The sequence below is a fragment of the Herpailurus yagouaroundi genome, unplaced genomic scaffold (assembly GCF_014898765.1).
Source record: "Herpailurus yagouaroundi ecotype Mexico unplaced genomic scaffold, PumYag 182, whole genome shotgun sequence".
Classification (NCBI taxonomy): domain Eukaryota; kingdom Metazoa; phylum Chordata; class Mammalia; order Carnivora; family Felidae; genus Herpailurus; species Herpailurus yagouaroundi.
This window is the reverse complement of record NW_024412413.1, coordinates 43,120,595-43,145,309: the sequence shown is the minus strand read 5'-3', so window position 1 is coordinate 43,145,309 and position 24,715 is coordinate 43,120,595. Positions and strand designations below refer to the sequence as shown.

Sequence of the window (24,715 nt, the reverse complement as noted above, 5' to 3'; positions counted from 1 at the left end):
CTAGACAAATTAAAAACAACATATGTAATTCTTTATGCTTTACCAAATAAAACATAAAGAATATGTATTTGGTACAGTAACTTTAGAGTACTGTAATAAGTGAAAGTTCATGTTGTAAAATATAAAGCACCTGCCTAAAGGAATGTTAGACATTTAAGAGAAAAAAAAATCATAAAATAAATTACTTTCTAAGTACATTAATGAAGGTACACATGAAAATGGCATTATAGTTTAGCTATCTGAACAAATCACTGAATTCAACAATATTAAAACTTCATTTTTCCCCCTAAATTGTACTTGAGATTGGATTATTTTTACTTATATTCTTTCCCATATTTTGGAACTTTAGAGTACACATTAATATGCCAATTTCCAATTCTGCACACTAAAATACTTTGAAATTACATTTCAAGAAGAATATTACCACGTAGACCTTCCAGCTTGAATAATTTTAATTAACTAATCATGAAGCTTTAGGTCAAATCTACTTCATCTAATACCACACATAAAAACTCAAAAATAAAGTTTTCCAAATATTAGTTCAATGAATGACTAGTAGTATTTCATTTAACAAGATTTTGGTAATAAAGACAATAATCTGAGCATATTTGGAGATCCTCCTAACAGAATCCAACCATCAATGCCAAAAGCCTGAACAACAAAGACAAAGGAGGAGACACAAATGCAACTTTTCCTCACCATGTAAAGGACAGTGTTCAGAGTATAAGAGAATCACCAGCTAAAATATCATCAGACAAACTTCCCAGCAACTTGAGGAGCAGAGACTTAAAGCCTCCACTACAGTGAAACAGCTACATTTTAGATCATCATAAACTGAGATTAAACTGGCTACTGAACAACGTCCTAAGCAGAAAACTCACAGCCTGAACAAACTGCGAATTCTAATGCTTATGACATTTTTAACTTTTATATAACCAGTGACGTACATAGAAGAATACAGTACTTTTAAAGCTATTAACACTGATGTAATACAGGAAACTAAAATAGTAACGTCATGTCTGGTCTTGACCAATAGGTCATGTACAACAATGCCAGTGACTTCCCTCCCCTCACTGTGCCACTGGCTACTTCGGAAAATTACTTAGGGAAGAGTACAGGTGTTACTAGTGGGAAAGAGAACACAGAAGAGGGCAGGATGGATCAAATGAGACTAGGAATGGAGAAGAGAAGACAGAACACTGTTTTCACGGAGTGTCCTTTTAACAGCCCCTAAGACCTTCCTACTACTTTGATGGTGTCCTTTAGCCCAAGGTGATCAGAAATCCATCGTTAATAATATAGGAATGAAACTTTAAGCCACAGATCACATAAGTAAAGAGAAGAAAAGTGTAACTTCTGATAAGCTCTTTCTGAGAGGCATGATAACAGAGCTTGGGGACCTCATTGCTTTCGTTACTTTGATCTCTACAGAGGATTCACTGCCCTGGTTTAGAGCTTTCACAATGAAGAGTCCTTCTCCAGCACAATCAGAGGTTAGGAGAGGACTGTCAATCTGGAGACTCTGAAATAGGCATCAGCTGCTAATAAATTATAAAACACTTCTGTGGTCTCCTGTCCCTAGGATTAATGATTAATGAAGCAGCAAGAGAACTGATGAAAGATGGTTATTTCTTTAGTTAACATTCAAAGAGATTCAGACAAATTCATATGGGTTTACTTTTCAAAAACAGACTTTCATATCACATCAAGAATTGGAAAACGAGCACTTACCTTCCTTCGGTTTCACAACTGGTTTTTCTTTAGGTGGAATAAAAGCTTTGTTTCTTTCCTCTTGTCTCTTACTGAGAGCTTCTGCTTGTTTAGCCTGCGTTATTAATTAAAAAAAATACATTAGAGAACACAATTTATAGTTAAGTAGGAATTTAAGTTTCTGTGAATTGTACTATCAATGTTGTGAGCTAGACAGAGTCTTACCTTTATGGCTTCCATTTTCTGTCGCTTCTTTTGACTTGCCTTCAGAAAGTATTCACCACTAGCCAATTCTTTATCAATCTGTTGAAAGCAGTATTTATAACTACATGAGAAATAAGGTAGATGAGAAATCATTTCCTAAAAAAGGCACAAGTGTCCTTGAGGTGAAGACAGTGAAGTCAAAAATCTGACTAATTCATAAAGGCAGTGACATGAAAAGGAAATATACTCTAAGCTAAAGGAAATACATACAAAAAGCACAGGGATAGGAAAGGAGGTGATGTGTTCATGGAATATACAGCAGGCTGTTTCAACACAGAAGGGGATGTGTCTACATGCTGAGAACAAAGAACTAGTAGAGAGGAAAGACTTTAAGATATAGCCAAGAGAGTGAATTATGAAGTAAGATCCCTTAGGAGACAGGTGAAGACAGAATTCAAAGAACAGGTAAAGAAAGGACTGGGTGCAGATGGAAAAAAAAAAAAAAAATTACAGGTGAGAGAAAAGGAAGTTGAAGGAGTTCTCACCTGATGGTCTTAAATACTTCCATAAACTGAAATGCAGGGTCATCAGCTAGGAGTGGGAGGGGTGCTTCAAGAATTAAGAGGATGCAGACTACCAGACAACGGTGAGGACCTATCTGAGGCTGGAAACGTGAATTTATAGTGGATAGAGTCCAAAGAGAAGACTTTTTCCAGCTGTGTTCAGTAGCCACATTATGGGAAAGAAAACAAATTTTAGAACTGATTAAGTTTGAGAGTTTTGCTGGACAACTATGATAGAAGGAAAAGGCAATATAAAGGAAACAGTGATGGCCAAGAGAGAAAAGGAAATCTGGGGAAAAAAAGGAGCCAGAAAACAGCTGCTAAAATGAGAGACATTCATAATTTAGAAAAAGGATAGATATTATCACTTAAAGACTTCAAAACTGAGCAGTCACATAGCATGTGGTCATAAGAATGGTGCTGACGCAGAGTGAGAGCATTAAGGGTTAAATCATTAAATGTGTGTATCCATGGGAAGTGCAGACTGGATTGGCTACAGGGACACAAGTGACACCAACCACTCATACCGTGAAGCCGCCACTCCACCCCACACACTCAGCTCAAAATAAGCCTATTTACACTTACCTTTAGTTTCTTATACCTATACGCACCCAAACACATACACACTCACATACAGAAAGTCCACCTAAATTACTCTCCATGAAGTTTCTGACAAAACAGATTACAATGGTTTCCCCCGTCATGTGAAGAAATTCAACATTTAATACTGACCTGACTTTCTGGCTGTGGTGGCGGGAAGGGTGTATACTCTTTCTTGACAGTTTTCTTCTTTGGTTCCTTGCGTTTATTCACATTTTTGTGCTTGAACTGTGGCAAAAATCTTTCCCAACTTTGTGATCTTAATTCAGAATCTTTTGCCAACTCTCGTTTAATCATTAAGGTCTTTAGTCATGACAATATATGAACAAAGTAAGAATTTTTAATTTTATAAGCCATATATTTGTCAAACCAAGACATTATAAATACTGTTCCTATAAATAACAAAATTAAAAAGAGTAGTTCTTAATCTCCACAGTAGGAGAAAACCAATTCCATAAAAAAATAAGTAATCTAAAACTAAGCTTTGGAAAACCATTAGAAATTTAGATTAAGAAATGCAGAAACAGTTTTTAAAAAATTTTAAAAAAGCTTTATGGACAGCTGGGTGGCTCAGTCGGTTGAGTGTCCAACTTCAGCTCAGGTCATGATCTCACAGTTCGTGAGTTCGAGCCCTGCATCGGGCTCACTGCTATCAGCACAGAACCTGCTTCAGATCCTCTGTCTCCCTCTCTCTCTCTGCACACCCCCCCCGACTTGCGCTTTCCCCCTCAAAAATGAATACACATTTTTTTTAATTAAAAAAAAAAGAAATGCAGAACTGTTAAAATAATTGAGATGAAAATGAGACTAATCTAATTCAGCTTTTCAACCATTAATTCATTAAAACCCTTAAAATTCAACTTTAATAGTAGCAGGGAGAGTTAATTAGTAATGTCCCCTGAAAGCAGGAAGCTTTTGGTAGTACTTTAATTATCACAGGAAAAGAAAAAAGTAAACTTTCTCATGATCAGACAAAACCCATTTCTCCCACTCCATTGACTTCTGCACACATTGGAACAGCCAAGGAAGGAAACCAGGTATCAGATACAAAACTAGCTCTATTTTTAATGTCCCAAAGTAACTCAAAATCATTCCTTCACCCCAATTTACTAGTGACTTCTTAAAATATATGTATTTTTTATTCTTTTAAGTGCTTATTTATTTTTGAGAGAGAGAGAGAGACAGAGACAGAGACAGAGCACGAGCAGGGGAGGGGCAGAGACAGGGAGACACAGAATCTGAAGCAGGCTCCAGGGCCTGAGCTCTCAGCACAGAGCTCAACGCGGGGCTTGAACCCACGAACACTGAGATCATGACCTGAGCCAAAGTTGGATGCTTAACCAACTGAACCACGCCAGGCACCCCTAAGAGTGACTTAACTTCATCAAATTTAAGTGGACTGCTTAATAAATACCCCTCATAGTCCCTTACAGCATGATTAAATTTCCAAGTACCATCACGAATCCTGTGTGCACAGGGATGTAACAGATCTCTCTCAGAGAGTTTATAATCTTGACTGTTAAATTAAGAAAAAAAGTCTTAATCCGATCTGAAATATTCCAGATTCTACTTAACAGAAAAAGGCAGGATACTGAAAGATCACATCTTTAAATATAGTAATAAACCCATAATCCAAGAAAATCTGATTTTTATCATCTATGACCATTTCTATGAAGCTTATTTCCTCTGTATAAAAACTATGTCATGTGTTTGAGTATCCCCTTCAACAGTTTTCAGACTGTAGGCCAGAGACCTAAGCCTCCAAAGATGTAACAACAGGACTGGGTAGAGTTGAGTAGGCTGAACTATCTCTACCCCAAATAGTTCTGTTCATCTGTTTTGTGCATTAGGCTTCCATACAAGATTTAATTTCAAGAAAGGTTTCTGTAGCTAAAAGAAGTCTGACAACCACTGTTATAATAATATATAATTAACACTCACCTTAATGTTATAAATTGGATGAATATTCTTCATAGTATCTAGGACTACTTTTCGTACCTGAAATTTGCAAAGAAAAATCAATTAGTCACTTACATAGATTTTAATAAACTAAATGGAAGGGGATTAATATACTGCAACATATCCTACGGACTAGGCAACAGCTACCAAACTGGATACAGGAGGTCCTTCAACTGCTGAGTGACTTCTAGATTCTTCATAACAGTAAAACTCTCTTAGATACAATGAAGTGTCTCAACTTCACAGCTAAATGTAACATATAGAATTAATACAGCAACATTTTGGAACTGTGTAGTTTAGGGAGAAGGCTAGATTTAGAGTCAGAAAATGTGGCCTCAAATAATGGGAAGGGAACGTCACTTAATTGTCCTGTTCCAGCTTTCTCATTTGTAATATGTAAATAATATGGAAATATAATTTTATAGCTTTGCTGTGAAAATTAAATAATATATTTAGATTTTACAAAATTATACAGTATTTAATATATTTAAGTTCCTATTGCCACATGAGAAAAAGGGCAGATAATTTATGAGAAAGGTGTTCAACAGAATTGCTAATAAAGGTCCTAGAAAGGGAACAATACTTCACAGCAGACAGCAAACAGAGTTAACAGAAATGTGTATCTGCTCCACAGATTTTCTCGTAACGTTAAATTTGATAAGTTAAAAAAAAAAAGTTCATCAATACATTAAATAAACATTACACTAAAATTCAAATAAAACAAAATATATTTTAAAGGAAAAGAAGTTTATTTAGAATCTGACCTCTACTGGCTTATATAGGTTACTGCAAATAACAATTATCACTATTCAATTCTCCAATCATTTGAGCACATGTAATTATCTCCCATATGTGCTATAGACTAAAATCTTTGAGCACATGTAATGTATCTCCCATATGTGCTATAGACTAAAATCTTAAATACCCATTTAAAACTTGTAGTGGAAAGAGTGATGATGTGCAGACCTTCTAATTCAGAAATGGATACCTCTTTAGTTGCCGAAGATTGGCTGTAATATGTTAGGATCTAAGAGTGATGATTGCCTCAAATAACATGAAGCACAAAGTATTTATTTACTAATGGTAAATCAGAGGACATTCTAAAAAAGAATAACAATTGTAAAACAATATATTATCCAATGAAGTATTATAACCAAATTACTTAATTTGTTCTCTGCTGAGAATTAACTAAAGATAGTAAATGGTTCTCACCTCTTTTAAGCCACTAAAAGGTCCAATGGCTGAAACTGTGTTTCCCTGAACCATAATGTAACAGTTTGTTAAGAGTTCCAAAGCCTGTTATCAAAAGAACAGTAAGTTGAAGTTCAATACACTGGAAAACTAATGACAGAGGAAGACACTTAAGTTTTCCACTGATAAAAAATACCTTCAATGTAGATCCTTTGGGACCAATGAGACGTTGTCTTCTTTTTACAAATCTTTCTTTATTTCTTACCAAAGAACCTATTTTAATGATGTCACATGCAACATCATCCTGAAGAATTCGTACTGCCTTTGGGAAAATAAAGAAAATACTCCATCAATATTCTTTACAAATAAATTCATTTTCAAGGCCCAGGCTAATGAAATCTAAGCCGAAAAATGAAAACTCTAAGAGGGAGGCATGCAGTGTTATATGTTGTTTCTGATGTTGATGCAAACAAAACAAAGGTTTTGGAATTCTAAATTTACCTGTTCAAATGAAACGCTCCTTGCTAAAAGTTTTATTAGGTCTCTGGCCCTAATGATGATATACGGATCAAAAGTCTTCTTTGTTGTACAGACAGTCATGCTGCCCTCGATCAGGTCCAGGGTTGCATTAATGTGCTGCAACAAGGAAAAAGCAAATACACAACTGTCTAAAAATCAATTCGATCTTAGATAACCAGAGAGCCTATCCTAGTCAAACTATTAATTACTATACATTAAGCTCTCTCAAATTCTATCAACTCCCTCTGTGAGGAAGCTGGGGAGTTGATATAAATAATTAATACTTGATTACTTTCATATTTCAAAATGTTAGAGACTCTGGCACCTGAAACCATTTATACTTACTTGGCTTTAGAATACTTTGTCCTTATTGGAATAAAGACTATTTCTAGTCTAAAAAATATGTATCAAGGCAAATGAAGACCCAAGGTAAAAATGTAAAGCTACATATAGCTTCCCTATCTTGGACCCAGCTCTGATCGGTAGATCTGCTCCTTAGGGTGAGAATGGACTTTCTCTTTCAAACTTTTTTTCTAGCTGGTTTGTACTGGCTAAATACAAACTAAAAACAAATCCTCACACTGAGAAGGAAGCAATCATTGGAACGTTATGCATGAATATATGTGTTCATCTTAATATGAACAGCCAGAATTTGATAAAGCAAATTAAAATGCTATTTCTGACTGAGAGCATCCTCTGAAGAGTATTTCAACATAGTGAGTGACGAACAATTCAACATAAGGTCAGGTCTCTGAGTTTACGAGAGTTCAATCTCAGATGCAGACCACTGTAAAATGCTTGCTGTTTCCTGAACCACCCCAATACTTAATGGGCACAAACAACTCCAGAAGAGTCACATGGTTGAGAACTACATCATATGTCCCAACCTGGTGTGTGCACATGTGCCCCCCCCCCCCAACACACATAAGTGAGCCAAAAGCTGTACAAAATGGTATTTACCCTTACCCACATGTGATACATTCTTTTTCTTTTTAAAGGCTCGTTATATCCACTAAATGGACTTGTTGCTCCACTAACAGATTTCAATCCAGTTTGAAACACAAAAGCAAATACACTGCTCGAGGGGTATGGCAGCGGCAACAACTAGGGGAAAGTTGGCCACATCCTCGTCTTGCATTTAAAATGAAAATTAAGGGGCGCCTGGGTGGCTCAGTCGGTTGAGCGTCCGACTTCGGCTCAGGTCACAATCTCACTGTCCGTGAGTTCGAGCCCCACGTCGGGCTCTGTGCTGACTACTCAGAGCCTGGAGCCTGTTTTGGATTCTCTGTCTCCCTCTCTCTCTGACCCTCCCCCGTTCATGCTCTGTCTCTGTCTCAAAAATAAATAAACTTTAAAAAAAAAAATTTTTTTTAGTAAAAATAAAATGAAAATTAAGCAATCATCCAGGAACATGCCTCAACTCTAACTATACAGAAATATGGCAACTAATCACAGTATAGAACAGGCATCCTGAAACCTGGAGGTCACAGGTGACTTTCAGACAGTCCAGGAGATCCCTAAAATTTTAAAAGTATGTGACTATTTCAAAGTAATGCATTACAAAATTAAAAACAAATGGATTATAAGAATAAAGCTTCTATCCAGGCTGTTTAAAATACCAAAGGAGGGGCGCCTGGGTGGCACAGTCGGTTAAGCGTCCGACTTCAGCCAGGTCACGATCTCGCAGTCTGTGAGTTCGAGCCCCGCGTCAGGCTCTGGGCTGATGGCTCAGAGCCTGGAGCCTGTTTCCGATTCTGTGTCTCCCTCTCTCTCTGCCCCTCCCCCGTTCATGCTCTGTCTCTCTCTGTCCCAAAAATAAATAAACGTTGAAAAAAAATTTTAAAAAAAATAATAAAATAAAATAAAATACCAAAGGAACTAAATTAACCAGTTATGCTACTACTTTATAAAAAAGTCCATTGGCATCCATACTTGTTTGAAAGTAAAGGTATAAGGGCAAAATCTCACAGAAATGTATAAAATGTGCATACATGTTCATTCAAGGCTTTCTGTACCAATGGCCAGCACTCTTTCAAGTAAGCCTCTCTGTATTTTGGGAACAAAGTTGCAAAACTGCTCTCCTCCAAGAGTCCTCTGGGATTGTCCTCTTTGGAAAAAGCTGGTTCTTTCCAACCATCAGGAACAGTGAGGAGTTCCGATTCATCTAAAGAGGGGAAGAAACGTACACATAAAATTTTACCCTTCTTTTGGACACTTTTTGAACACTTACACGCACACATTTACATGCTTCCAATTATTCTCCTTGTAGTTCCTGTCCCCATGCTTTTTAGATTATTCAATAAAGAACATGCCTCTGTCATTATTACCAACACACTATTAAAATTATGTGTAAATACTTCAGCCTCATAAGACAAAGGTCCTTAAGGGCAGGGACCCTCTTTGGATCCACAGCAATTAGCATATGCCTGACAGACACTGGGGTCCTCAAGAAACTTCTACTACACTATCTCAGAGTTGAAGATTCAAATACAACTCTGTCTACAACACTATTTTCAATATAAATAATCTTTCAGACTTTCCTGAACTGGAGCCTTTATATGTGCGTATATATACATATGTTTGTGTTTGTGCACATGTAAAACTTAAAAGCTGATATTCCAGGGTACACTCTCAGGTACTAATCACTAGTAAAGAGTTTTAGGCTTCCCAAAGGGGTTTCATATGCCTATTTCTGTACATCTTTCATGACATCTGTCATTTTATAAAAGACATTCAGTCCGAAAATATTAGTGACTTGCCTAAGGGGACGCAAAGGTGATACAGTCTAGGTCTCCTGTCAATAAAACAAAATGCCTCCTAAACGCCATAAGTGATCTCCCACATCATTTATTAAAACTCCTGGTCCTGGATTTTAGCAATCTCTTAAATCTAACAGCTATGTTTTAATTTAGTACTACTCGAAATTATGAACCACAGGCCTGCAGCATCAGCATAAACTAGGGGTTTGTCAAAAATGCAATTCTTGGGGCCCCTGGGTTGCTCAGTTGGTTAAGCCTCTGACCCACATCATGGTCTCATGGTTCCAGAGTTAGAGGCCCACATCGGGCTCTCTGTTATTAGCATGGAGCCTGCTTCAGATCCTCTGTCCTCCTCTCTCTGCCTCTCCCCCACTGGTTCTCTCTCTGTCTCTCCCTCTCAAAATAAATAAATAAATTTAAAAAAATGTCCAGTTCTTGGGCTCCAGCTCAGACCTAACAATTCTGAATCTCTGGGATGAGGCCCAAGAATCTGTGTTTTAATAATCTCACTAGGAGATTCTTATGCACACTAAGTCTGAGAAAAGGGCCTACGTAGTTCATGTTCTCCACCACACATAAACTTGCTTCGTTTCCAATACTCGTATCTACTTTGCTATTTCTGGTTCAAATCACAGAGAATTAGTCTTCATATATTATTCACTTCCCAATATCCTAAACAACAACAACAACAAAAAACAAAACCTCAAATTCTACAACTGTGATTACTTAAAATGTATTATCTTCCCAAGTCCCTACCCGGTTTAAACATCGACAGCTACAGATTAAACAAAAACAAGTTAAACAGCTACAAATTAAACAAACAAAAAACTGGCAAAAGAAATACACAGGGGTTTCACAATAGAGGGGGTGTAAATAGCCCCAAAACGTACAAAGATGTGTAATAAGGAAAGTTCAAATTAAAACCCCAGCCAGACACCATGTCATACTTACCAAAATGACAAAAATTTGAAATTCAGATAATATCACGTGTTAGTGTGGGACGTAGAGCAATGACAACTCTCATCCACTGCTAGTGGGAGCATAAACTGGCACAACCCCTTTGAGAAAGATTTAGTATTACCTCCACATACCCTAACCTTTACGGATTCCAATTCCATGTACATAATCTGGAGAAACTCTTCAACATGCAAATTAGGCGAGACATAAAAGATGTTTATAGGAGCACTGCTTATAATAGCAAACAATGCGAACAATCCAAATGTCCACCAACAGCAGACTGAAAATACAGATATGTGTATGTTCACAGAAGGAAATGTCAACGGCAAATGAAAAGAATAAACTACAGCTGCCAGTACCTTCTTGACTGAATAAGAAAAACAAAGTTAAGCCTAAGAACAATGTGAACAATGTCTACAGCCCTCTTGCATTCATATAAAATTCAAAAACTGACAAAGCCAAACCATTTTGTGCATAGTTGGAAAGATTACGAAGAGAACAGAAACTGCTAACACGATTCAGAATGGTCACTTCACGTCCTGTGAGGGCAAAGAATATGATCTGAGAGGTGCTGCTAGAGGGGTTTGGACTTTGGTGATGCTGCTTCTGCGTAATGGTTCTTTCTCCGGAACGTGTAGGTTTTATTCTTCAAGCTGTACACATACAGTACTCCGTGTACGTTGCATAATTAAAAACAGCAACAAAACTCCTAATACCTCCCTAATGCCTACAAAATGACAGTCCAAGGTTTTTAACACTTAAAACAAGATTGGTTGCTCAGGTCTTGAGCTACTTCTCTATCCCCTCTTCCTGTCCTTCATACTGAAGAAAATGTATGAAAACAGACTACAAAGCAAGACGGCAATTTAAAAGTAAGGCGGTCCGAAGTCTGTGAAGACACAGTGCGAGCTGTGTCGTCTAATATTTTAGCCATCTGACCAAGAGGAATAATGATAAATGTTCCAAAATTTCTTCACTAACAGGCAAACTAGCGTTAAGAACACGCCAGATACCTCCTGCTCCGTATCTCTATGTCTGTCTCACTCCTTCATTATCAGCTGCTTCATTATCAGCCACTTCTACATCAGACGCTTCCCGCGCTTCCCGCAGCGCCCTCCACAATTTCTTAATCCTCCTCATTTTACAGAAAACAAACTCTGTAATATCTTCACTTTGAAAGGCCTCTAGCAAAAGCGGTCAGGAACACGTGACTGGCACCATACCCGCCAGTCGGTCCCGCAGGCCTGGCCAACATCGCCAGTCGTCAGCAATGATAGGTACTCAACTTCACAAAGCAGACTCAAGGTAGCGTTACACGTCCCCAGACAGCCAAAGAAAACAATCGCAACTCAATATCCAAATATCAGGCTTCGGTTCTCCCTCAACCTCACCTTGGTTCTCCGGCTTCGGCTTCTTGTTACGAAATTCACTTTTCCCCTCCGCGTTGGCTTGCCCGCTAGAAAAGGAGGACGCCATCTTCAAATTGCTTCCGGTGTTACCGGAAGTGGAACTGTTTTTAAATCCTACCGGATTTTTGTCTTGAAAATGTTTTCAAAATGAGTTCCGCAGAGCTCAGACGAGGAGATCTACGCAATCTCCGTGCGTACGTACGCTAGAGCGCGCGTATTTGTGCAAACTACAAGCGCTTTTCCTGCGTGGCCAATGGAAAGCCGGAGATTTATTTTCCGGGATGCACTGCAACCACGGCGTTTGGTTGCATGCTGGGAATTGTAGTTCAGCACTATGGGCAAGTTGGAGGCCTTCTTACCCAGATTGTTCTTTCTGCCCCACTGTCTAATTTAGGATCCCGGACTCCAGGATTTCGCCACAGAGTGCAACTGGTCTGTTCCTGATGTCATTCACTCATTTATCCGATAAATATCTTTACGATCCGCAAATAAGTAGTAGGCGTTGGGAAGAGATCCAAATACGAAAATACATGGTCCTTGACAGCCGGGAGTGGCGGTTAATAGCTACCATTTACTGTGAGACTACTTTGGGTCAGGCACTTTATTTGCATTTCCAATTATTTACTTATTTTTATATGTTTCTTTTTGAGAGAGAGAGAGAGAGAGAGAGTGTGCACCAGTGGGGGAAAGGGCAGAGAGAGGGGGAAACACAGAATCCAAAGCAGGCTCCAGGATCTGAGCTGTCAGCACAGAGCCCAAGGGCAGGGCTTGTACCCACGAACCATGAGATCATGACCTGAGCTGAAGTCAGATGCTTAAACTGAGCCATCCAGGCACCCCTGTATTTCTAATTCTTAAAACAGCATTAAAACAAACACAACTCTCTCAGATTGATAATTTTTTGTAAAATAAGTTTTAAAAGTCTTTGTTTCTGATCGTTATTTTCTGGGGTCTTGGTATTTCTCTTTCTAAGCCAGAGAGATAGTAATTAAGTGACACTTATGAAGTATTTCACCTAGCCTAAGATCTCCCAAAATGACTACCTCAGCACTGTATATGGCTGACTTCAAGATGTGAGGTTCATCACTACTACAGTTTTTTACATTTCTAAAAATCTAAAAATTCTTGGACATGCTAAAGATGAAACTTATTTTAATGACTGATCTTATTGCTTGTCATTTCTTTTCTTTTTTTTTTTTTAATTTTTTTTTTCAACGTTTATTTATTTTTGGGACAGAGAGAGACAGAGCATGAACGGGGGAGGGGCAGAGAGAGAGGGAGACACAGAATCCGAAACAGGCTCCAGGCTCTGAGCCATCAGCCCAGAGCCTGACGCGGGGCTCGAACTCCCGGACCGCGAGATCGTGACCTGGCTGAAGTCGGACGCTTAACCGACTGCGCCACCCAGGCGCCCCAATCATTTCTAAAACTGTCTGTAGGACGAATAGGGAAAGACTTTGATAGGTTGAATTTCTTGCATTAGTGAAACTTGGAACATTTATTTGAAATTCACCCATTGTGTGTCTTTCATAAAAATCTAGATTGTTGTATATAAGGTACATATATAAAACAGAGTGTTAATAAGGTACAGAAGGTCCCAAGACACATGATTTTTTTTTTTTAACGTTTATTTATTTTTGAGACAGAGAGAGACAGAGCATGAACGGGGGAGGGTCAGAGAGAGAGGGAGACACAGAATCTGAAACAGGCTCCAGGCTCTGAGTGGTCAGCACAGAGCCTGACGCGGGGCTCAAACTCACGGACCGCGAGATCATGACCTGAGCCGAAGTCGGACGCTCAACCGACTGAGCCACCCAGGCGCCCCACATGATTTTGTTAAAAAATTTTTTTTCTGTGGGTCTTATAAGTGGAAGGCCAGGATTTCATCCCTAAATTCTTACAATTTACTCAAAAAGCAATGAAAAATCCTGGGGCACCTGACGGGCTCAGTCAGTAGACCGTGGGACTCTTGATTTTGGTGTTGTGAGTTCAAGTCCCATGATGGGTGGAGAGATTACTTAAAAATAAAATATTTTTTAAAAAAGCAATGACAAATCCCAAATAACAATAGGCAAAAGTTATAAAGTAAGGAGCAATTCTTCCAGTGTTCCCAGGAACCCTGTGAAGCAGATTTTTATTACTGTTGTTTTAAGGAACTCAGTCACTAATCAGTGGTGAGTTAGAAATTAAGTCCAGGCAGTCTGACCATTAGCATCTCCAGGAAAGTTACTAAAAGGATTAGCTGTTACAAATGTGTTGGAAGGGAAACCGGGGTTTCAGCCTCATAGCTTTTGAATTTGAGTGGCATTAGCTATTCTCTGGATCTCCAGCCTGCTGGCCCATCCTGTAGCCTATGGACTTGTAGTAGAATAAATCCAAATAGCTGATAAGGATATGATGCTCAAACCCACTACTGTCCAAAAAGCATATAAATGTAACAGTGAAATATCACTTCTCACCCACTAGATTGGCAAAAAAGAAACAATAACACACACACACACACACATAATGAAATAAATAATAAATATATATATTAAATGATAATCTGCGAAAGAGTATTTTACACTGCTGGTGAAAATGCAAACTGTCACTGCCTTTTTTGCAAAGCAATATATCTATAAAATATACACATATTCTTCCACAGTAATTCCACTCGTGGGACACTGTCAACTAGAAGTAAAGCACCATTCCATTAGGATGTATGTATACCTGTGTTGATTACTGGCTTGTATAGAAGTAATGCAGTGAGAGGGACAATGGGGCCACATTGAAGAATTTGTTGCCCACTGGCTACATAACCTTGGTTAAGCTTCTTACCCACCCCTGTTCAGTTTCCTATAACAGGAAAAATAACCTTAACTCAGTGACTTTATACATGTAAAAGGCTAAGAAAGAATGCTTCACATGTGGCACATACTCAGTACGTGTTAGCCATTATTTATTTATAGTGACAAAAAAGTAAAAGCATCTTGACAATCAAGTAGAGATGTAGTTAAATAAATTGATGTTACTTTGATAGTGGTAAAATATTATGCAACCATTCATAAGAATTAATTAAATCTAATATAGAGATTACCTATAGATATTGAGTAATAAAAGCCAGAAACAGTATAATGTAAATAAAATTATTATATATTATAATTATATATGATTTATATAATTATCCAATTTTTATAAAGCAAACCATTCATTCAATAAATATTGAGCCTCTATAATGCTTTAGCTTCTGTTCTAAATACTTGGTTTTATGTGCTAGATATAATAATAATATGCATATGTGTACATATATATGAATATGTTTGTGTGTGATTGTATAATGAAAAAGGATTTGGAAGGCTATACATTAAGGTTTTAAGGCTGGCTACCTTAGGGATGAAGGTAGTTAAAAAAGAAAAAGGAAGTAGGCAGAAAGACTAAACAAAATAGGTAAAAATTAATAGTCTTTAGAAAAATAATGTCAGCAAAAGTAAAGGATTCTGCATGAAAACTTAGAAAACCTGGGAATCTAGGAGAAAGACCAAATTTGAGAAACATATTCAGCCAGTCCGGGAATGTTTGCTGTGCAGCAAAATGTTTCATATGTCATGGTGTTGGAATGAAATATCCTTGCAGGATATCAACCTCTTCCTGCAAGGCCCTGTTTAGCAAACTCTGTAGATATGGAGATATGATGTATGGCTTTGGTTGCCACCCAGTTTGAGTAAGCACTTAACCAACCTCTGTTTCTTCAGTTGTAAAATGAGAATGTTGTTATATTACTGGGGTTTTTTTTTTCGTTTTTGTTTTTGTTTTTGTTTTTAAGCAGGCTTCACACCCAGCATGGAGCCCAATGTGGGGCTTGAACTCAAGACCCTGAGATCAAGACCTGAGCTGAGATCAAGAGCTGGACTCTAAACTAACTGAGCTACCAAGGGGCCCCTAGATTACTGTTTCTTAAACTTTAGCCAACCTCAGAATCACGTGGAGGGATGATCCTATTGCCCCAGTTTATAGTTCAGTAGGTCTGGGGTAGGACCCAAGACAACAAAGGATTATCCAGCCCCAAAATGTCAATAGTGCCAAGGTTGAGAAATCTGGGTGTGCAGACATTCTTGATTTCTGTGATTCTACTTCAAAGGGTTAGTAAGGGCTTTACTTTTTTTTTTTTCTACTTCAAAGGGTTAGTAAGGGCTTTACTTTTTTTTTTTTTTTTCCAACGTTTATTTATTTTTGGGACAGAGAGAGACAGAGCATGAACGGGGGAGGGGCAGAGAGAGAGGGAGACACAGAATCGGAAACAGGCTCCAGGCTCTGAGCCATCAGCCCAGAGCACGACGCGGGGCTCGAACCCACGGACCGCGAGATCGTGACCTGGCTGAAGTCGGACGCTTAACCGACTGCGCCACCCAGGCGCCCCAAGGGCTTTACTTCTAACCAGGCATGCAATTAAAGCAAAGTTATTTCTCACATTTTACCTACCTAGAGTAGAACTTGCCTGCTATCAAAAGCCAAAGTCTCCAGCTGGCTGTTCATTATTATGCTGGGCTCCTCAGTGGGCAATCCTGCTCCATTTCCCTCAACTCTGTCCCTGTCATTCTGGAATTCTGTTGTCTCATTACTCAAACAAACAATGATACTGATACATACAGTGGATGCTTGAGGTCTAAAGACACTCATTACTGCTTGAATATTAGTCTCTCTGGGCCCCAGGCCCACAGAACATTAATATTTCATTGGGCCTCTGCTACTATTTCCAAGGCAATCTCCCCTCTTTCTCTTCTTGATTGTTCTTATTGATAAGCAACAGCTTTGATTTAATTTTCAGTTATAATATTCTTCTCCCTAAAGGAAAGCTGGAACACATTTCATAATATGAGGTTCCACCATAGCAACAGAAGGCTTTTTAATGCACGCATGAATATTCAAGATTTAATCAGTGGCACGTGAAATGTATTGATACTGCTGAGGATTATTATTTTATGCAAATAGAACAAACACAATACAGTCTTTTATTTGTTTACAGGACACCGAGGGAATATTCGAACTTTTCTAGGAAGCGGATTTCTAATCATTTGTTAAATCTATATGCCTCTCCCATCCTTCAGATGGTGGTAACCACAGATGGCCCCCAATGAAAGGAACTTTTTAGAAGACGTATTTCAAGCACTTAATGGGTTTATCTTTAAACAAGTCTTTTCATGATGTTAACAAGATGGTGGCATGGCTTCTCCACTATTTCAAAATCTCAAATTAAAGAAGTCAAGCTATCTGATACACTTAGAGACATGGAAATTCAGAGTTTAACACTGCACTTTTGCTTTTGATCATCTATCAGTGATTTTAATATCTTTTGGTTTACCAGTCCCTTTACTAATGTGATGAAATCAATGGACCCTTTCCCCAGAAAAGCACATATATTTGGGTACCCACATCATTTTACCCAAAGTTTGATGGGATGTTCATATATCTGTCACACTCTTTCATAATACCCCTAGAGGGTCAAGATATCAGGTTAGGGACCCTTGTCTTAAAGCAATAGGGGAGGAGTGTCTCAGAAACTTGGATCTGATCTTATGAGCACTCAAGTCCCCCGCTCTTAGAGTTCTTCAGGGGAGGTTGAATTAGAGTTTTAGTATGTTTTAGTACTTGCATGTAAGCATACTTTTCAAGATTCCTTTCACTGCAAGTCATAGAAATTCAAACATGTGAAAAAGAGGATTTATTGTCCTACATACCTAGAAACTGGACCTAGTACCTTAACAATGTCATAATGACATTCATGCTCTTTATCATGATCTCAAGATCTCTCCCCCCAACCCTGCTCATTCTGGGTGTGTGTGTGTGTGTGTGTGTGTGTGTGTGTGTGTGTGTCCTTCCATCTTTTGGCTCTGCTTTTTCTGTGCTGTCTTTATTCCGAAGCAAAGATATCTGTCAGCAGCTCAGAATGAAACCTCAACAGAAGAAGAGTTTCTTTTTCCCCAAGAATTCCATCCAAAGTCCCAGGAAGATTCTCAGTGAGCAGTTCTGGATCACATGCTAGAGCCAGAGGTGGGCCACACCCACATAAACCATGTGGGCCTGGAATGGGAAGGAATGAGTTCTAAGGAGTAGTTGAGAGCTGTGCCACAAGAAGGGGGATGGATGTTGGCTGGAGGGGCAAAAACACACAATGTGTACTACAGTAAGTAAAGCGAATTATACAGGGGATTAATGGATTTTCAGGTTTTATCCATCACCATCTCTCATTCCCATGCCACCATTCCATTAAAAGAAGCCGCACACTTAAAGAATTACTTAGATCCAGTCTCAAGATAGATGGAGGAATTATGTACTAACATTTTATTTAGTGTATGTATGCGTAATAACCCTCTATATTTGCTGTGAGGATTCTAAAATGCATTGACTGGTCTGTTAGGTTGATTTATACTTCTCTAGTCACATGTGGTGATACTGAAACAGTGATCTGCTGTAATTGTGTTGACTTGGCATAACCCCTTCTTATAATATTATTCTCTCATGTAGCATATTTCCCTACAGGAAATGGCTATATTTTTTCTTTTAATTTTGAAAAGAATAAAAAAGGGAACTGCAAGGAACAATGCAACCATCATCCAAGACCCCCCTGCCTAAATTTAATTAGTGTTAACATTTTAGAATTTTGGCCCCAGATTTACATAAATATTTGTATAATAAAATCTCATCCATATGCAAAATGAAGTCACTCCAGAGTCTTGTTTCTCTCTTTTCTTTTCTAGAAACAATAACTAGATGTTTTGGTTTGTAAGAACCATATCAGACTTACTAAAATACAGAGAGACTAATATAACAAATCCTTTTTTTTTTTAAGTTTATTTGTTTATTTTGAGAGAGAGTGAGTGTGGGGGAGGGGCAGAGAGAGAGGGAGGGAGAGAGAGAATCCCAAGCTGAGTTGAGAGCGAGCTGAGAGCGTGGAGCCCGACGCGGGGCTCAATCCCATGAACCACTCAGATCATGACCTGAGCCAAAATCCAGAGTCAGATGCTTAACCCACTGGGCCACCCAGGCACTCCTATTACAAACGCTTTTGTAGTCATAATTAAATTTAAGACATATGGGGCGCCTGGGTGGCGCAGTCGGTTAGGCGTCCGACTTCAGCCAGGTCACGATCTCGCGGTCCGTGAGTTCGAGCCCCGCGTCAGGCTCTGGGCTGATGGCTCAGAGCCTGGAGCCTGTTTCCAATTCTGTGTCTCCCTCTCTCTCTGCTCCTCCCCCGTTCATGCTCTGTCTCTCTCTGTCCCAAAAATAAAAATAAATAAATAAATAAATAAACGTTGAAAAAAAAATTAAGACATAAAATACTGCCAGTTAAAGCCCCTATGTACACCTCCCTAACCCCATCCCTCCCCTCTTCCACCAGAGGTCATCACTTATGCCAAGACAGGTGTCTATCACTTCCATGAAGATTTTTGTTTATATGGCTACTCCACACACATAATAAAGTGTGATAAGCAAGATAAAGTTGGCTTTAAATAAATGTTTTACATATGACATATGTACACATTATACATTAATAAACTGGTATATAATTACATTAATTATATAAGTATTTTATATTAGTTATATATATACAAGGTATATATTAAATGTATACAAATGTATATACATATGTATGCTGTATGTACTCCTACAACTTGCTTTTTAATGGCATGGTTTGTTTTGAGGTTTATTCGTATTGAATCTATGTGATTCTAGTTCATTCATCCATGGCATATGACTTGAATTAGTATGTAAAAGACATGGGAGCTTCTGTCTAGGTTCCTCTCTCTCTCTCTCTCTCTCTCTGATAGCTTGCCCGAGAAGGTGACAAGTTGCCTTGTCTTGAGCAGCCCTATGGAGAGATCCAAAAGGCAAGGAACTGAAGCCACCTGCCACCAGCCTCGTGAGGGAGCTGCGAAGTACATCCTCCTGCCTGATCAAGCTTTCAGATGACCAGAGCATGCCTGACTCCTTGACTGTAGCCTCCTGAGAGACACTGAACCAGCAGCACCAGCTAAGTTCCTGACCCTCAGAAACTTCATAAATGTTTGTTGTTGAAAGCTGTTAACTTCAGGGGTAATTTTTATATAGACATAACTGGAACAATATTGAGGCGAGCACAAGTGTTCACCAAATATATATATATATCAGATTTCAATAGGGATGTGGATGCGAAACTTCTTCTCAGGAGGAATAATTTTCCTTGATTCTTGCCACTAGAGGGCAAAATGTTCATAGATGATAGCTTGAATAAAGAATCGAAAGGCTTTTGCTTTTTCCATGGAACTGCAGATGTCCAACATGGAAAAAACCTTAGAGATGATCTGGTCCAGCTCCGTTAATTTACAGATGAGGATTCTAATGCCCAGAGATATTAACCAACTGGTGCAAGGTCACACAGATTAGGTCTGAATGTACAAACTCAGCTGCGTTTAATAACATGCAGACCTAGTAACTATTAATCAACTCTGTTGTTTCTTAAAATCACTAGGTATAGAATAAAGAGAGAAGGCTTTTAAAAGTCCTATTTCAACTAACATATTAGTATTCCTAAGATCCAAAAACTTGTGATAGAGGCATCTGGGTGGCTCAGTAGGTTGAGTGCTTGACTATTGATTTCAGTTCAGGTCATGATCTCACGGTTTGTGTGACTGAGCCCCACACTAGGATCCACACTGAGCATGGAGCCTGCTTAAGATTCACTTTCTCTCTCTCTCTCTCTCTCTCTCTCTCTCTCTCTCTCTCTCTCTCACACACACACACACACACACACACACACACACACACACACTCTTTCACTCTTTCTTAAAAAAAAAATAAAGACTTGTGATAATAACCATTCCCACTTACTGGATGCCTATTATAAGCCACTACTCACACATTATGTGCTATGTCTTTTCATCTAATCTGCACAACAGAACTTTGAAACTTATACTCATCAGTGCAGAAGGGCCAGTATAGCTAAAAGGAAACTAAACAGATTTGAATCTGATACAGGTTAAATCTCGTTACAATGATTTTGGCGGGGGGGTGGGGGGGAGGGGGGAGGAGGGCAAGACATAGTGTTTGATTATAGCAGAAGTTTGTTGCTTCTGGAAATCAGTTAGCATGTTAAGACACTTAAGTGGTTGTCATATAGCATTGGAAAACAAAAGATGATTTCTAAAAAAAATATTTATTTATTTTGAGAGAGAAAGAAAGAGAGTGAGGGAGGGGCAGAGAGAGAAGGAGGAAGAAAATCCCAAACAGGTTCTGCAATGTCATTGCACAGCCCAACAAGGAGTTTGATCTCATGAACCGTGAGATCATGACCTGAGCTGAAATCAAGAGTTGAACGCTCAACCAATTAAGCCACCCAGGCACCCTGAAGAAAAGATTTTGATGGTTCTATTTCTTGCCTTCCCAGGGAGGACTTTTTCTCTCTCATTCTCCCTGTCATTCTGTCTCTCTGTATGTCTCTGTCCCTGGCCCTGTCTCTGTCTAATACACACACACTGCCTCTCCCCTTTATTCTAGTCAACCAGCTGTGCGATGTTGGATAACCTTCTTAGAGCTTCACTTTGTTGCACTTTCTTCATTTCTAAAATGAGAATACACCTACTTCCTTCAAGCTCTCATCAGGGATGCTGCAATGATTAATGAAGAAGTCTTTGTGAATCTCATTTGGTTTTGCAGAAGGCAGGTGTTTAATAAAGCTGAAGAATCATTATAATGGCAATTAGTCATATTTGAGGACAGATGGGCAAGTATTTGGCAGTAGTGACTTGGCTGGAGCTGTTGCCACACCAAAGCAATGAAGTAATGTCAACATGTCAGCAGCATAAGTTAGGAGCAAGGAGGCCATACCTTCCTATCCCACACACTGCTTTGGTCATCATCCCTGCCTGGTACATACCTCTACATAGTCACAGCATTTCCAATGTAGTTAGGTAGGCAACCTTAGGAGAACCACCTCATTATTGTGGTTTATAGTCTCCAAAGATAGCCACCATTGACACCTTCTCTCTTCGTATAAGGATGGCACTCACACCAAGAGATTGAGCCTATTCCTTCTTGCACTGAATCTGGTCTGGCCCTGTGACTTACTTGGACCAATAGGATACTGTGGATAGGACTTCGCTAATTCCAAGTCAAGCCTTCAGGAAGAGTGGCAGTTTGTGCTTTCTCTTTCTTGGAAGAGAGCTGAAAGGTAAGAAGTTCAACAATCCTGACCACCTCACTGTGAGGAAGTCCAACCTAGCTATGTGAAGAGAGAGAGAGATAGAGACAGAGACAGAGACAGAGACAGAGAGACAGACACAGACACAGAGATGCCCACGGCCAGCTCTCAGATGTTCCAGTCAACATTGCTTGTGTTCTGGACATGAAAACATGAAGAAGCAATCTTAGACATTTCAGCTTTAGTACCTACCGTGTGGAGCAAAATAACTGTCCAGCCTAATTACAGAAATAGGAAAATTAATGAATATTTGGTGGTGTTAAGTCACTATGTTTTCAGGATGTTTGTTACATAGGAATAGATATTTGAAACAATTATCAACATTTAAAATAGGGTCATATAAATGGAATAGATTAGAGAACCCAGAATTGGACTCACAAATATATGCCCAACTATTCTTTGGCAAAGCAGGAAAGAGTATCCAATGGAAAAAAGACAGTCTCTTCAGTAAATGGTGCTGGGACAACTGAACAGCAACATGCAGAAGAGTGAACCTGGACCACTTTCTTACACCATACACACACACACACAAAACTCAAAATGGATGAAAGACCTAAATGTGAGATAGGAACCCATCAAAATCCTAGAGGAGAAAACAGGCAACAACCTCTTTGACCTCAGCCGCAGCAACTTCTTACTTGACACGTGTCCAAAGGCAAGGGAAATAAAAGCAAAAATGAACTATTAGGACCTCATCAAGATAAAAAGCTTCTGCACTGCAGAGGAAACAATCAGGAAAACTAAAAGTCACCCGATTGAATGGAAGAAGATATTTGCAAATGACAAACGGGTAAAGGGTTATTATCCAAAATCTATGAAGAACCTACCAAAGTTAACACCCCAAAATCAAATAATCTAGTGAAGAAATGGGCAGAATACATGAATAGACACTTCTCCAAAGAAGACATACAGATGGCCAACAGTTGCATGAAAAGATGCTCAATGTTGCTCATTATCAAAGAAATAAAATTAAAACCACATTGAGATACCACCTCACACTGGTCAGAGTGGCTAAAATTAATAGCTCAGGAAACAATAGATGTTGGCAAGGATGTGGAAAAATGGGAACCCTCTTGCACTGTTGGTGGGAATGCAAACTGGTGAACAGTGTGGAGGTTTCTCAAAAAATTAAAAACAGAATTATGCTACGAACCAGCAATAGCACTACTAAGAATTTACACAAAGGATACAGGAGTGCTAATTCATAGAGGCACATGGACCCCAATGTTTATAGCAGCACTATCAACAATAGCAAAATTATGTAAAGAGCCCAAATGTCCATCAACTGATGAATGGATAAAGATGTGGTTTATATATAAAATGGACTACTACTTGGCAATGAGAAAGAATGAAATCCTGCCATTTGCAACAACGTGGATGGGACTAGAGGGTATTATGCTAAGTGAAGTAAGTCAGTCAGAGAAAGATATCGTAAGTTTTCACTCATATATGGAATTTGAGAAACTTAACAGAAGATGATGAAGGGAAGGTAAAAAAATAACTTCAAAGAGAGAGGGAGCCAAACCATAAGAGACTCTTAAATATAGAGAGCAAACTGAGGGTTTATGGGGGAGGCAGCAAGGGAGAGGGGAAAATGGGTGATGGGCATTGAGGAAGGCATCTGTTGGGATGAGCACTGGGTATTGCATGTAAGCGATGAATCATGGGAATCTACTCCTGAAGCCAAGAGCACACTGTATACTCTATGTTAGCTACAATAAATTATATTTTAAAAATTTAAAAAGATAAAAAATAAAAATTAAAAAAGAATAAATAAATAAATAAATAAATAAATAAATAAATAAATAGGGTCATATATCTCTTAATGCCCTGTCTTTGCTAAATGACAGAAAATTCCTTCAGATAAATGAAATGAGAAATAAATATTTTGGTAAAATGGAGGGGTAATTCCTTTTTAGAGGATACAGTTTTTAGTGTCATAAAAGTCCTAATAAAATTAGAGCACTTATTCCTTCCTTCACTCACTCACTCATGCTCAATAAATATTTGTTGGGGAAACCTGGATGGCTCAGTCGGCTAAGTGTCTGACTCTTCATTTCAGCTCAGGTCATGATCTCACAGTCTGCGAGTTCCAGCCCAAGTCAGGCTGTGCACTGGCAGGATGGAGCCTGCTTGGGATTCTCCCTCTCTCCTTCTCTCTGCCCCTCCTCCGCTTGCATGCACTCTCTCTCTCAAAATGAATAAACATTTTTTAAAAAAATAACAAATAAGTAAATATTTGTTGAACAAATAAATTGTTTATTATACACCTGTCACAGTTTTAGGCATGGACTACATAGTGCTAAATGAGAAAGTTAAGGTCCCTGATATATGGTGCTTACCTCCTAATTGGAGAAGACAAATAACAACAACCATAACAAAAAGATTATTTCAGTTAATGATACTGTAATTGGAAGGGGGGTAATGTGGATAGCATTGACACTGTCTTTCTAAGGTTGCCTTTCTGATCCATCAGCAATAAACTAACAGACAAAAAGAAAAAAAAGGAAAGGAAAGAGAGAAGAAAGAAAAGAACAGAAAAGAACAGAACAGAAAAAGAAAAGAGAGACAGAGAAAGAAAAGGAAGGAAGGAAGGAAGGAAGGAAGGAAGGAAGGAAGGAAGGAAGGAAG

General features: G+C 38.7%; 1 protein-coding gene across 2 annotated transcripts in view; it reads right to left on the bottom strand.

The window, feature by feature from the left end:
• Positions 1 to 24,715, bottom strand: part of KRR1 (KRR1 small subunit processome component) — a 114,418-nt gene that overhangs the window by 1,815 nt on the left and 87,888 nt on the right. Inside the window, exons 1-9 of one of the 2 annotated variants that reach the window (XM_040491380.1) lie at positions 11,854 to 11,980; positions 8,738 to 8,910; positions 6,729 to 6,863; positions 6,424 to 6,549; positions 6,249 to 6,332; positions 5,019 to 5,075; positions 3,210 to 3,380; positions 1,936 to 2,013; positions 1,732 to 1,825 (exon numbers count right to left, since the gene is read on the bottom strand). In XM_040491380.1, the coding sequence (XP_040347314.1) occupies positions 1,732 to 1,825; positions 1,936 to 2,013; positions 3,210 to 3,380; positions 5,019 to 5,075; positions 6,249 to 6,332; positions 6,424 to 6,549; positions 6,729 to 6,863; positions 8,738 to 8,910; positions 11,854 to 11,938 (1,003 nt within the window). In that variant the 5' untranslated portion in view covers positions 11,939 to 11,980. Of the gene's footprint in view, positions 1 to 1,731; positions 1,826 to 1,935; positions 2,014 to 3,209; positions 3,381 to 5,018; positions 5,076 to 6,248; positions 6,333 to 6,423; positions 6,550 to 6,728; positions 6,864 to 8,737; positions 8,911 to 11,853; positions 11,981 to 24,715 lie in introns of those variants that run through there. The other variant, XM_040491381.1, reaches the window with a different exon arrangement.